Consider the following 14,877-nt stretch of genomic DNA (forward strand, 5'->3'; position numbering starts at 1 on the left):
TAAGCTCCTAGAGGGCTCATCTAGTTCACTATCCATCCCTACTGTCGTATCCCCAGAGCCTTGCATACTCGCCGGTGCCAAGTAGGCATTTAATACATTTGCTAAATGAAGGAAAAAATGAATTAAGTTCCTAAAGACTGTGAATCTAAACAGGTCAAAATGTCTTAGAAGCACATGAGAGATGCCCTCTGTTTTTTTTTCTTTCATGCTTTCTCTACCCTCAGACACTATGCTAATCCTTGAATTCCTATTTTTTTTTTTTACTCCAATAGGTATTTGAAAATGTTCTTGACTAATTGAATATTAAGCAATCCACAGAATTAAAAAAAGTATTAGAAGAAATTATATAAAATCCTATGTACAATACTATGTCTAATCTCAGAAAGGCTCTACTTAGGAAGACACACAGCCCAGAGGTCACGAGTAAAAAGATAAACCCCAGAAAAATTTATTTCATATCAACTGAAAACTTCTGCATGCACCATAAATTACAAAGTTAAAAGATAAGTGAAAACCTGGGATAAAATATTTGTAACGCACCTAACAAAGAATAAGTGGAATATAGAAAGAAGCCCTAAGAGTTAAAAAGAAAATATCAAGCAGCTCAATAGAAAAAAAAGGGAAATAAATAAGCTAAAAAAAAAATACGAAGATCATCAATCTAACTAGTAATTAGGAAAATGCAAATTAAAGTGATAAAAATGGGATCATTTTCATTCATTAGACAAAATTGATATTTTTCATTTTGTTGAACACTTTTGTTTACTGACAATGATTACATATAGACTATAAACACCCTCAAATTGATGAAGTGTACAGTGGTGAAACCTACTTGCAAGGCAATCCAGCAGTAGCTATCAAAATTAAAAATTAATACACCCTTTGAACCAGCAACTTCATCTCTAAAAATCCATCCTAAAGAAATATTTGACATTTACACAAAGATGTATATGCAGATACATACACACACAAATTTGCTACAGATTTGTCTCTATACTGACAGCAAAAAAATGAGAATCAATTAAATTATTATCAGTGTAGCAGTGGTGAAATTAATTAGTACGCCATATTTCTGTTGTACAGAATGAGATGGGCCTATATGCATGGGCATTAAAAAAAACTCTAAGATATTGTCGTTGGAAGAATCAAATTTAGAACAGTATTTAAGTTTAAACACATGAATGTGCATATGAATTCAGTGAGGGAGAAGCGGAAAGATGCCCACCAAGTTACAGATGGTGGCTAACTCATCTGACAGTGAGAGTATAGTATCTGTGTACCACAACTACTAATAATAGCCCTTGCCTTAATGCGGGGGTTCTTAACCTGGAGAGACATGTAGCCTGGAGACCCATTTCTAAAGAGGTGCCACGCAATGCCCACATCTACACTCTTAAGCTTCAGGTGGCAGTTGATGGGCATGGGTATAAAAGAGAAGGGAGACTTTTAGGCCAGGCGTGGTGGCGCATGCCTGTAATCCCAGCACTTTGGCAGGCCAAGCAGGTGGACCACCCAAGGTCAGGAGTTCAAGACCAGCCTGCCCAATGTGGTAAAACCCTGTCTCTACTAAAAAAAACGTGAATTAGATGGTCATGGTGGTGAGTGCCTGTAATTCTAGCTACTTGGAGCTGAGGCAGGAGAACTGCTTGAACCCAGGAGGTGGAGGTTGCAGTGAGCTGAGACTGCACCATTGCACTCCAGCTTAGGCAACAAGAGCGAGACTTTGTCTCAAAAAAAAAAAAAAAAGGTCGGGGGACTTTTAGTGCCAACCCATGTGGTTCTGATTTTCTTCTTCTTCTAAAACACATTAAAATGCAGTGGTTAAAACTTATGTTCCTTGAGTCCGAGCAGGAAGTACTGAAGTCCTTTGCTTTGTAGGGCACAAGCTGGATTTCTTTCCCCAGAATGGGATTCGCTATCCTCTAAAAAATTCTGTGGATAGCCAAAGGGTTCAGAGTAACCTGAATCTCCTCCCTACTCTAGGTAGGATCCAGTAGAGTTTTACAAACTAATAGTAATTTCCCCTCAAACCATCAACGACCTGAATAATACAGTGTAATGCTCTAAGACTCTGAGCGCCACTCTGTCTGATAGCATCTGAATTTGTTTTGGGAAATACTTGTGACCTCTTGTAACTTTTTCTTTTTTTTTTAAATTCTCCCTCCCCCACTTCCTTTCCATTGCTGTTTTCTGCCATTTCATTATTTTTATTTCTAAATCTGTTTTTAGAGAACATAATAGTCCTATCATTCTGCTAGATATTTAAAAATTCTATTTTCAAACATTTCCTTATTTTCATTTAGTAATCTACAAATATAGACCTCTCCATTCGTTTGCTCATTCTGATGTTTATATTAAAATTTCATCCATTTGTTTTCACCCCTCTTTTCTACTGACAGCACATTCCTATGTCTTCTTGCAGGGTTTTTTGGTTTTTTGTTTTGTGTTTTGGTGAGACAGGGTCTCGCTCTTTTACCCAGGCTGGAGTGCAGTGATGCAATCATGGCTCACTGCAGCCTTGACCTCCCCAGGCTCAGGTGATCCTCCCACCTCAACCTCCTGAGTAGCTGGGACTATAGGCGTGTGTCACCACACTCGGCAGATTTTTATATTTTTTTGTAGAGATGAGGTCTTGCTTTGTTGGTCAGGCTGATCTCAAACTCCTGGGCTCAAGTAATCCACCCACCTCAGCCTCCGTAAATGGTAGGATTACAGGTATGAGTCACTGCAAGCAGCTTTCTTGCGGTTTGAATTATATTTTTGCCTCTTTTGCTTATTTATCTAATAATTTATTTGTTATCATTTCTATCTTATTTTGGAATAACCTCAGTTGGCTTGTGCTTTCTTCTCAGCGGTAATCGGCCCCTAAAGACTTGAAAAAATTGCCTGTTTTAGGTACATCTTCCTGATATACCCCCACCAAAGTAATAATTCTAAGCGACAAAAGATAACTCTATTTGTTTACTGGTAAGATGTATTATTCTTGGCAGGAGTTACGCTTTGTTATTTTACCATTCTTGCACAAACTTTAGTATGAATCTTTTAAAGTCATTCTTGTGCTCTCAACCAGCCAGCCTCCAGGACAGGGCTTGAGTCTCATGCCTCAGGTACCCACAGGGGAGTTGGCCACTGGAGGACCAGACAGGAATGCAAGGTCTCAAAGGAAACTGACTACGTTTCCCCTGGAGAAGATGGGAGGAGCATGCTAACGCATTTTGGAGAAATCATCTTGTTAAAAAGTATCTTAAGTTTCCATACAGATAGAATTATCTCTGGTAAGCTATTGCCTTTTGGTGCTTGCATAGTGAGACCATCATTTGGGGAGCTATTTAAAGCCAAGCAACCCCTTGCTGAATGAGAGTCTTCCCAGCAGGCTAAATAAAAGCAATGATGCTTTTTAAAGTATATGGGGAGAATCAGATAGCTACCTCACCAATCTTGGGCACAGAAAGCACATCAGAGGTTCAGTATTGATATTCTTGTTATGTCAAAAGGCTATACTTTGGCAAGGAGGGAGGAGATAAGAGAGAAGATTCCTTCTGAAAGTGAGTCCATGAGCATATGAACTAGTTACTGCAGTACATGGTCTGACTGTACTAAAGCTGAATGGAGAGCTATTCGTATTCCTACAGTACTCTGTTTTTCTGCCTGCCCAATATCCAAGCCCCTTTCTTCTGGTGACAGCACTTCAGTTTTCCTTTAGGCCCGTGACCTAATTCAGACCAATGAAAGTGAGGCTCAGGCCCAGGCCCAGCCCTCACATAACGGTGAAGAAAGGTGTCTTCTTTGTGGTGGGGTTGTTATGAAGTGAAATGTAAACTCAGAGCTGGCGGTGGCCTTTTTGGGGGAAGAGATGGCATCATAATGATTCTATCGTAGAAGAAAGCAGTTAACAGAGGAATACACCCAAGTTTCTGGTGTCATCATTTGACACCTGGGTGCAACTATGTCTGAATTTTTCAGTTATATAAGCTGATAATTTTTTTTTTTTTACATGTAATAATGTTTGAGTTGAACTTCTCATGTTGCAACCAGGGTCTTTCCAGGAAGGAATGGTTGAGTTAAACCTTCAGAAAAGAAAGGGTTTTCCTGTTGAGGGGGAGTGGAAGTCTCAGGTAGGGTTCACCGTGAGACAGGGCAGACTTCAGTGCAGATGGCTGGTGAAAAGAGCTGGGCGTGGTGGCTCACGCCTGTAATCCCAGCACTTTAGGAGTCCAAGGCTGGCAGAACACCTGGGGTTAGGAGTTCAAGACCAGCCTGGTCAACATGGTGAAATCCTGTCTCTACTAAAAATACAAAAATTAGCTGGGCATGGTGGTAGGTACCTGTAATCTCAGCTACTTGGGAGGCTGATGCTGGAGAATGGCTTGAACCCAGGAGGTATAGGTTGCAGTGAGTGGAGATTGCACCATTCTACTCAAGCCTGGGCAACAAGAGCGATACTCCATCTCAAAAAAAAAAAAGATAAAAAAGAAAAGAGGTACTAAAGACTGTGGTGAACAGAGTCACTGTCTGAAACCCCACACCAGATCCCACATCTTTCAGGAGTAAGCAGCTCCCATCTCTTCACCTTTCTATTTTCTGGTTTTAGCAACTTCATGATCAGAGTGTTTTGGGATATGAGCAACAAATGGCTCGATTTAGAGGATTGCTGTCTTTATAAGTAAAGTTGGAATTGAAGAAGACATATTTATAAGCCATGTGTAGGTACTGGTGATCATTTGCTCTAAAAGCTTTCTCAACTAGGATAGGACAGCAACTAGTTGCTCCTGAAGTGTCTGCATGCCCCAACTGGAGATGTTATCCACAACTACCTGGCCCAGTGAGCACTGTTTCTGATTACCACTGTGTGACATGATTTGAAAATCCAGTAATCCACTGCTTGCCTTTGTCAAAATGATCTGCTCCAAAAGCCTCTATTTAGTACCTGGAGCAGGATTTGAGAAGCAGATGAGAGGGACACTGTTGATTCCACAGAGAGTGGAGATCTTTGTTGGGGGGCCTTATTATGGGTAACAGATTTCCCTTAGCTCTGAAAAGCTACAGACAGCTGTTTGAACCTTAAAGAAACAAGAGCCTAATGGAAAGCAGCACAGGTGTTAAAAGGTTGGCTAAAGATAAGCTGCCCCTATCTATATTCTTAGTAGTACATTCTTCCTATTCCTCATAAAGAATTCCCTTCTAAGCTTCTTTTTAGAGATAAAGGGGAATGGACATACATAAGGCAAGGAGGAACACCTATTTAGTGAGATTCAGATGTTTAAAATCTTTAGCATTCAACAGTGGTGATGGGGCAAACTTGACTGGCTGAAGAAAAACAAATTTTGTGGGGGAAGAAAGACGCTTGGCTTAGGAAGATATTTTAAGATCTCCCTACATGATGGATGTCTTTTCTAAAATTTTTTGATGCTTCTTTTTTAGTTCTTGGAATGGTATGCAACTTCCTTTGCTTTTCTTCTACTAAGACTGTCTTTTCTACAAAATTGTTCAACTATAGTAGCTATTTATTGGAAGTGTTCGATTTCTGACTAGGGCCACAGTGGGCTCTCCACCCTCTCCTCCTCCTCCTCAGTTACTTAATATGCGAAATCAAGTTACTTAGCTACTCTCTGGATAAGTAACCATTTTGATACTACACTTATTTAGACAGTGGATCTATAATGCTACAGTCAGTCACCATATATCCTAGAATTTCAGTACAATAAAATCCAGCTTAGTCCTAAATCACGACTTGATTTATAGTTCTTAAACATTCTGTTGGACTGTCTTCATATAACTGACATCCTTCTTCGCCATCTTATATGTCTTGATTTGGGGTCTGGTGTGAAAAATACTGTCTTTATACACGTAGCTTATGCTTAAGTTCAAAGAACCCTCTGGCTTAGGTTATAAAGCATCCAGGTTACAATCTCAGGGCATAAGAAGGCTGGCACTGAGATTCCTTCTTAGAAGATGAGCAAAATTAGGTTCGGGGCAGGAATACAAATTATGTGAGATAAGTAGAGAAGCCACAGGAGGTCTTCTATCAGCTCAGATTTCCCCTCAGAGGGGAAACCTAGAGATAGCATAGTTTCATGCTAATAAGAATAAACAAAGGGGAATGAGGCCAATTCACAGTTGATAAATTTTGAGGAAAAGGAAAAACCTCTTTAGCTGATAACAATACTAAAGAGTTGATTAGCCCCTAAATTACTCGGCAGTGTCTCTGCAGACAGGGTCCTGCGGCTCGCTTCCCTCTGAGAGAGTCTGTAACCTCCTCAATGCAATCTCCTCTTAGAAGACAAAATTTGAAATGTATGATCAAGGAGAAAGAGAAGCTCTCCTTTCTCCCTAGGCAATAGCAGCAATGGAGTAGGGGGTTCTTTGGGGGAAAGTAACGAAGAGAGGTGCCATCTGTGCTGTGGTTTTGAGAGGATTAATGCTGCCATGTCTATAAACACACAGTTAAGAGGAGTCAGGGGCAACGAGGTATTATGAAGAAGGAGAAGGTGTGAAGGCTAAGGGCTGCCTAAATCTATCAGGAGTGGAAAGGAAAGGCATTTGCTCAGAATTGTGGCTCAAGTTTCTTGACAGTCCAAGTTAAAAGAGAACAGTGAACAGTTTGCTAGAAACTAAAGGAGAGAAGTGCAGCACCTTGTCAGAAGGATAAGGCACAAATAACATTGGCTTTGAGAACGACTACTGGCCCAGGCGTGCATGTGTGTGTGTGTACGCACATGCAAGTGTGTGTGTGTCACGCACGTGTGTGTGGTGTGTGTCGTGTGTGTGTGTCGTGTGTGTCCTGTTTGCGTGTGTGTGCGCGTGTCATGTGTATGTGGAGTGTCATGCGTGTGTGTGCGTGCGTGTGTCGTGTCTGTGGTGTGTGTGCACGCGCGTGTCGTGTGTGTGCGTGTGTGTGCACGCGTGTGTTGTGTGTGTGCGTGTGTCGTGTGTGCGCATGTGTCGTGTGTGTGATGTGTGTTTGTGTGTGTGTGCGTGTGTGTGTCGTGTGTGTGGTGTGTGTGTGTGTGTGTGTGTTGGGGTGGAAGGGAGGTTGAGGGATTGGTTCTGGTCACTCTGTTTCCTAGAGAATAGTAGTTTAGGCCCCCTATAGGTACAGTCAGGTAAAGGCTATTCGGTCTTCTTGACAACCTATGAAGTTTGCTTAGTGAAGATGAGCACTTTTGAAAGCAAAAGAAGGAAAATGGGATATTAATAGCTGCTACTGAGAGCAGGCTCTGTGCCAGGCACATGCTACATACTTCGCATGTATTTTCTCACTTAATCCTTTCAAACACTTTTTTTATTCCTATTTTATAGATGCGGCAGTTGAGGTTAAAACAGATTAAAAATTGTGTGTGAGGTTACATAATTACTACGTGGTTCAGTGAAATCTGTGTGCTCCAAAACCTGCACTCGAACCAATGCTTTACTGTCTGTGTGTACAGTCTTGAAAGAGCAGGGAGAATGGCTGGGGCTGGTGCAGCGGTAGAGAAATGCAACCTAACCCGCAGGGCAAGTGTCCACAGAGGCCTGGATAGGGACGGCAGCCCTCCTAAAACCGGCGCTAAAGGTATGTCGAAACTGAGCAGCTGTCAAGGCCAACTATTCCATCACTGGAGAGGCAATCACCAACTCTCACTCTATTCTCTGAAATTCAAAGACAGTACATGGAGGCTGAGCTCAATGGGAAAAATAATTATTCTTACCAAAGGCTTCAACTGGGTGGAATCTCACCATCTTTTTAACCAAGTAGAAAGTTAAGAATAAAAAATCACCAGAGTACAGCTTCCAAGGGACTGTTCTCTGCTACTGTTTTGTTTTTTTCCACCCATGCCTTTCAACAGAAGAGCCTGGAAAATGCTTTGCATCTTTTGGAATGTTAGTTATTAAAATACCACTTTGGAGATCCCAATTCACAGAGCCCTAAACACTGTGGTTGAGGAGAAGGGTCACCTGGGGATTATGAAAAGGAACTGAGAATAATGGACATTATGCAGTAGCTTGCTTACCTTACCTCTCCCTGAATGACAATAATCTTGCATTTGTTTCAAGAAAAATAGGGAGCAAAATCATTCTCTCAGCACTCATACATTTTTCAATCAATCTAATCTATTGGGGATCGGGTTTTTTTTGGCAACAGATATCTATGTGCTCACTGTCACTTATAAACCTGTGCTCTGGCACAGACTCGTGTTCATGCTCCGCATTTCTTACCTCCTTCATTGTCCTTGCTATCTGTGCAGAGAGTCTCCATGGCTACGTCACACCCCGCTCCTCTCCACCCAGGTTGGCACACACAATGCCAGCCATTTTGGTCCAGGGTACATCTTCCATTGCTGTTGCACAGACCAGGACAACCCTCTGCCGAGACAAAGAAGGAAAACACCAGTAATTTGAGTATTGAGTTTCTGCACCTAAAATAAACAGATAAGGGACACTTAGTGGGAACAGGCCTTTATAAACAGCACAAATACTGTAATTGCACATGGATAGAAACAGCAACGTTATCTACGGTATCTAATTCTTATCCAAGTGGCATCTTTGATTGGCCTGACCCTTGAGACACCACTTACCTGTGCAGGACAGAAATATATGCAACGACCCACTAAATAGCTGCAGGCCAGACAAAATTAACCTAAATGTCTTCCCTTTAGCAAAGCAACAAGGTCTATTGTATGGTGTGAAAAAGCATTTCAACAAAGTAATTTCAGATTCCCTAGTCTAGATTTGTAATCTGTTTTAAACATTACTGGTCTTTTATTAGGACATGCCTTCTTAAAGCACCTTGTTGCTTAAAAAAAAATTCCCTCAAAATCCAAAAGCATGAAAGTGGGTATGAGGATATGAATGATGTTAAAAAGAGAACATTAATTTTATCTGGCCTCAGAGTTGCCGTATATTCATGTGAAATTACAGTGCATTAAATAATTGCACAAAGTATAGGCCAATATTAATGACTATACTTTATGCCAAGAGTACATTCCTTGTCACAGAATAAGCAAAGCCCGGGAAATAGTGAAGCAGCTTAGCATCTATTCTAACAAACATTAGGATTCAGGCTGCATACGGATGGGACAGGACCGACAGGATTTCCAACTAAATGTAATAGCTGTGCATATTGGATTACTTAGGACGGACAAAATGAAATACCATAAGGACCACAATAAAACATTGATAGACTGAACAAAAACACGGTAGTGACGTGCTTCAAGACAGATAGCGAAGAGTGATATTTTGTGACAATCTCCCTAAGGCTTTTATGCTGTTACCTTTATATCCTATCTTGTCTGCTTTTATGGGCAAGGAGGGAAAATTTGGGAAACAATTAAAATAATTTAATATATCAAAAATCTATAATTGTTTCAGTCTAACATGACATTTTAAAAAGACAATTTTTGCCACTTCCTACTGATGATATCTGGCATGCAGCCAACATGATCTGTTTATGAGGATGACACTTAGGTAGATTCTGGTATCCCTGTTTATGAGTGTGATATGACGTTGACAGAAGCAGGGAGAGAAATGCCCTAAAATTCTAAGACGAACTGGCTATTCGTTAGATCTCTGTGGACAGAGCTATTTATGATTTGGTAGAAAACATATTAATAAAAATACTTGCTACAGCAATTGGGGTTTGTTTTACGCTTCTTATCATTTGAATGCTGCTCCTGTTTGAGTGACAAAATTTAAGGGAAAGATCTGTTTTTAAAGATGTTTTTTAAGTCTGTGTTAGAATTATTCATATATTGGTTTCCCCTCCTCCACTGTGAAACTTGAAAAGAAAATATTGCAAAGAGACGTTTGTCTCTTAAGATTAGAATTAACAGAAAAAAGACTATTTTGACAGTCTCTCATGGAAGAGTATAATGAAATTACACTTATGGATACCATCAGGTCAGGAAGAGATTAATTTTGCTGCTTCTTTTCATTCAGACAATTACCGTCTGTATTTATGGATTATTCAATAGATAAAAGTGAATCTTCCTTTTGGATGTGTTTTTGTTTTTTTGTGTGTGTTTAATGAAAACGAAAGATTGAATTGCCCCGCTGACAAGGAGGTGCGGCAGCTGACTGTCTGCACGTGAGAGTTGGTATTTGAAAGCCTGGATATTGCCATGAATATTTTCATATTCTAATGAAAAGCACAAACAAGGAATAGAAAGTAGGTAATCTGAGGAGAAAGGGAAAGGGAATTTTCTCTTCTGAAAAAACTTTTTCCATCTATTTCTATGATAACTGAAGACGTGAGAATCTGCTGTTTTCTGCTGAACAAGGTTATCAGTTATTTTTTTAAAATAGAATGCACAGTACTTTATAGCTTTTAAAAAGTAACAAAACATAAATTATGATATCACATATATTTTGAAACATTTAGAAAAAGCCAAAGAAGTTTCCATATGAAATCAATGAGATTTCTCTCAACATGTTAACCAGAATCTTCTTTAGATTGACAGTTTCTTATTCTGTGATAAGAGTATTTGTGATTCTTTAGTTTAGGATTTAAAGCTCATTAAGCTGAATTGCCAACAATGAAGAGCTTAAAGCAAAAAAAAAAAAAAAAAAAGGAAAAGAGAAGAAAAACCCAAAAACCAAAAAACAGCAAATGTACCATTATCTTCAGTTTCTGGTTCTAGAGAAAACTAATGCTTTTACATAGGAATGAAATCTGTGATAACCCAAAATTATAAAAATGAGACACAGACATTTAAGTCTCAATACTTTGAATCCAAGGCATTTTACATGATTTAAGTCTGATTTATAATTTACAAAAATATGCATGGAAAACAGTCTATTGTCAAACCTAGTGATACACGATTATATATAGATATATATGTAGATATGTCAACAAAGAGTGAGTATACAGTACCTTTAACTATCTTATCCAAATAGTGAGCTTGGGAAATTAAAAAGGAAAAAAGAACAGACAGACATTTCAGAAGTGTCACATGGGACAAGAAAATTTTCAGAATTTACATGCAAATTGAGTAGCTGCAGCTGACATAAGACTCACATCACATGACAGAGATGCACTTCATATCTCCTAAAAATGCAGGATATTCACGTTTTTAGCAAATGGAGTCATGATTCCAAGAAATATTCAGCATTTTCAACTAGCTGAACTAACATTACTTTTCACAGATTATTTGGAATGCTCTCCACTCTCATCATTTTCAACATTCTCCTTTATAATAACTGAGCAGAACAAACTGAATCAATTCTTTATTCTTAAAGAACTTTGGAAATTTATAACTATGAGATCCACAAATAATGAAAGTTTAAAAGTTAACAAATAAGCAAAAAGAAGAAAGAAATTGAGACTCTTGAGCAAATGTAACATATTGACGTTATATTTGGAAAAGGCTCATGTAAGTTCTATAGAAAATGATTACGCAGTATCTCTTGACTGCAAGCCAGATAGAGAATGATGTATCAGATAAATAGTCCATTAGGAAACAGGGACTATTCTAAGATCCTGTTTATTTTCAAAAACCTACTGGAATAGGCTCTTTTTCTCACAAAAGGTGGGTAGGAACAGTTAGGACTAAGAAGACTGAATCTTTTTCTGTACCTGTACCCGCCCCATCCACTTGTTTCATGAGGCTACAATTAGGCTATACCTTTCACCTTGAACTGAGACATGAATGCCTCCCTCAATGTAGAGACCTAATATATTCTTAAGAAGCCTCAAATCTCCTTGTCAAAATTCATACAACTTTAATGATCTAAAATTGCTTTTCAAAGATGCTTATGTTGATTGTTTTTCACTATGACATATACAAGCGGCAGCAGAACTCCAAACAGAATGATTGAATCTGTAACTTTCAGTTGGGCCACTCAGGTGTGATGGCTCTGTCATGTGTGTAAACAAAACTGTATACAGTTTTGACACATCTGTACTGTGTATTTAAAAGGATTCTTCACTTTGCCACATGATTCTATTAGAGGCTGTGAATTGCATTTAAAAATAAGCATGTTTACAGCTAATTAATAATATGATGCAAGAAAAATTAAGGTGAATAAGATAGGTGTTAGGTACTACTCTGAAATTACAATAATAAAAATAATTTACCTTTTAAATATTAAAATAAAAATTATTGCATAACATTCATATAATTTCTTTATAATTCCTTTTATCTGTTATATACTTTATAAGCTATATAAACTAGTAGAGCCCTATAATAGCTCAATTGATGATTTGAACATAAAGAAAGTACCATCAAAACTTCTGGAGTTTCTGATTCTCATAGGGTAGTATTTCTATGGCAATTCCTAGTTTACAAAAATTAATAACACTGATCACAGTTAGAGAGTAAGCCTTTTGCTTTTACATTAGGTCTGCACAACCAAAATAAAGAACACAACTTAATTCTGATCTGGATTCGCAGTTTTAAGGATGGACAAAGTTATTTCTAATTAGCCAATCAGATTATTTTTGCAAACAGAATCAATTATGCAAAACAGTAGATTGATTTACAGGTAAAGGTAGGTCTTTGGGTCACCAGAACATCAGAAGTAGAACTCTAAGTAAAAAATACATTTAAAATATATAGCAGGTCAACATTCACATCATACTTTAAATATTCGCAACACTTAACATAAGATTTGCAAAAAGCTAAAAACCAACTATAAGAAAGATATCTCTATTGAGAAAGATATCAAGATTTTTCATTTGCATTTTATATCATAGAGAATTGTGGAGCTGAGAGCTTAAACCTAAGAGAGAAAGAAGGGAAAACAACAAAGAATATTTTGGTATGGAAGAATAAAATTTCTGATAAAACCACAAAAAAAAGTCTAGTTTTAAATAATGAAGAAATTAAAAGGAGATGTGAATGTATAAGGTTCAAATAACTATTAAAAGTAGTAATTGCAACAATGTAAACATTATATAAACTATAACAGGAAATAATAAAAAATGCAGACATGTTGTAAGAAGCCATTAGAAATAATAATCATAAAAATAACACAGTATATTTAAAAATTAATATACCTCACAATTGCTGAAATGTATATTAGGTTGCAAAAAATTACTGTGAAAACTAATGATTATGTTCTGACACTGAAGAAAAGTCATTCCTATTCGATCTACTAAGAAGTTTAAATTTGTTTTATAGAACAAAATTCTTATAAAAATGGGTACTAGACATAAAATAGGGCCCAATAAAAAACTGTTTTCTGGGGCTGGGTTCAGTGGCTCATGCCTGTAATCCCAGCACTTTGGCAGGCTGAGGCGAGAGGATCACTTGAGGTCAGGAGTTCGAGAGCAGCCTGGCCAACATGGTGGAACCCCATCTCTACCAAAAATACAAAAATTAGCCAGGTGTGGTGGCACGTGCCTGTAGTCCCAGCTACTCGGGAGGCTGAGGCAGGAGAATGGCTTGAACCTGGGAGGCAGAGGTGGCAGTGAGCTGAGATTGTGCCACTGCACTCCAGCCTGGGCGACAAAGTAAGACTCTGTCTCAAAAAAAAAAAAAAAAAAAACTCAAACAAACAAACAAACAAAACAAACAAACAAAAAACTTTTTTCTAGTAAAATGTTGCAGTCCTAAAATACTTTCTCTGGAGTTTCAATTATTTATCTTGGAAGAAGACCCACGTAGGACACACGGTATGCATAGCACCATATTTCCTGTGAGATGGCAAGCCTTAATTGTTTTTGGGTCTTAGATCTTTGAGTAAACTGGTGAAAGTGTTGGGTTCTCTTCCCAGAAAAATTCACATATGCTCACAAACACAAAATGCTGCCTATGACCTAGGGACACATATGAGGCACTCTGCTCCCAGCCTTGCTCACTGAAGGTAATAATAAAGGCTTCCTTTGTGCCAAATACTGTTCTAAGTGCTTATATTATTCTCTCATTTCATCTTGATCACAACCCTATGATGTAATAACAATTGAGACAGTAAATACAGATGAAGAAACAGAGGAGAAGAGAGATTAACTTGTGCAAGGTAACACGTTGGCACCTAGGCTGGCTCCAGAGCTTGCTCTAAACCACTCTACCACAATGCTGTCTCTTGGAGATTTAGGGGGAAAAATTTTTTTTTTTTTTCCTAGAAAAAAACTGATGAAAGCTCAGAAGTGCTGTGCAATTCCTGACCCAACATGAATTTAACAGACACTTCATTCCCCAAAGCCACCAGGCAGTTCCACCTTCTTTTACATGTCTTCTACATGGATTTCGTAGGAAAGTACAAGGTAGATGTATAGGTCTACTTTAAATGCCAAGGCTAATTCTTGGTCTTAACTATCTGTCTTTCAAAACACATTCAGATATACAAGCATCCCTGGAACACAACAAATAAAGCAACTATTCAGGTTTCAAGCCTATGGCCTGGAGGTCCTTGGTCTACTTGCTGGTACAGACAGGCAAAGACTCATGGGAGTTTTAAATGTGAAAGAAAACTGTGGCTCACTGAAAATATTTTTATTATGGAATTAGTCTATACATTTTTTAATATCAACAAAGCAAATGATTACTCCTGTATTCTCTTCACACATCCCCCCTCTAGGTGTTTCCTTTTAAGAAGAATTCCTTCTTTTTATAAAGCCCCTAATTACCACATTTCCCCCTTTGTATTTTGGGAAAGATGAGTGGAGGAGGACACAGATAATTTGCTCTTGTCTGCACCCCTTAGCGATGGACCGGGACTCTCAGGCCTCTGAGGACAGGCCTTATTTATACATACTATTGTTGTATGTTTCATTCCTCCCATGTAGATCAGGAAGGAATAGCATCTTTTTGGAATTCTGTCTTCATGCTGTTGTCTCATCTGCTTATCTATCGAAATTCTGGGCACCCCTCCATTTCTTCTGTTATCTTTTTCTTCCTTTTTCCTCCCCCTACCCCAACACCTCTCTTGGATGCACACCAGAGAACATGTAACAGGAAA

The 14,877-nt window shown here is 38.5% G+C and overlaps 1 protein-coding gene across 6 annotated transcripts in view; it reads right to left on the reverse strand.

Annotated features, from left to right (window-relative positions):
• TENM3 (teneurin transmembrane protein 3) overlaps nt 1-14,877 on the reverse strand; it is a 1,556,403-nt gene that overhangs the window by 72,309 nt on the left and 1,469,217 nt on the right. For all 6 annotated transcript variants that reach the window (XM_064369979.1, XM_064369982.1, XM_064369985.1 and 3 more), the window contains 3 exons: nt 10,850-10,876; nt 9,252-9,269; nt 8,197-8,343 (listed from right to left, as the gene is read on the reverse strand). In XM_064369979.1, the coding sequence (XP_064226049.1) occupies nt 8,197-8,343; nt 9,252-9,269; nt 10,850-10,876 (192 nt within the window). The remainder of the gene's footprint in view (nt 1-8,196; nt 8,344-9,251; nt 9,270-10,849; nt 10,877-14,877) is intronic.

Source organism: Aotus nancymaae, unplaced genomic scaffold (genome assembly GCF_030222135.1).
Source record: "Aotus nancymaae isolate 86718 unplaced genomic scaffold, 86718_ANA_hifiasm-v0.15.2.pri h1tg000006l, whole genome shotgun sequence".
NCBI classification, from domain to species: Eukaryota; Metazoa; Chordata; class Mammalia; order Primates; family Aotidae; genus Aotus; species Aotus nancymaae.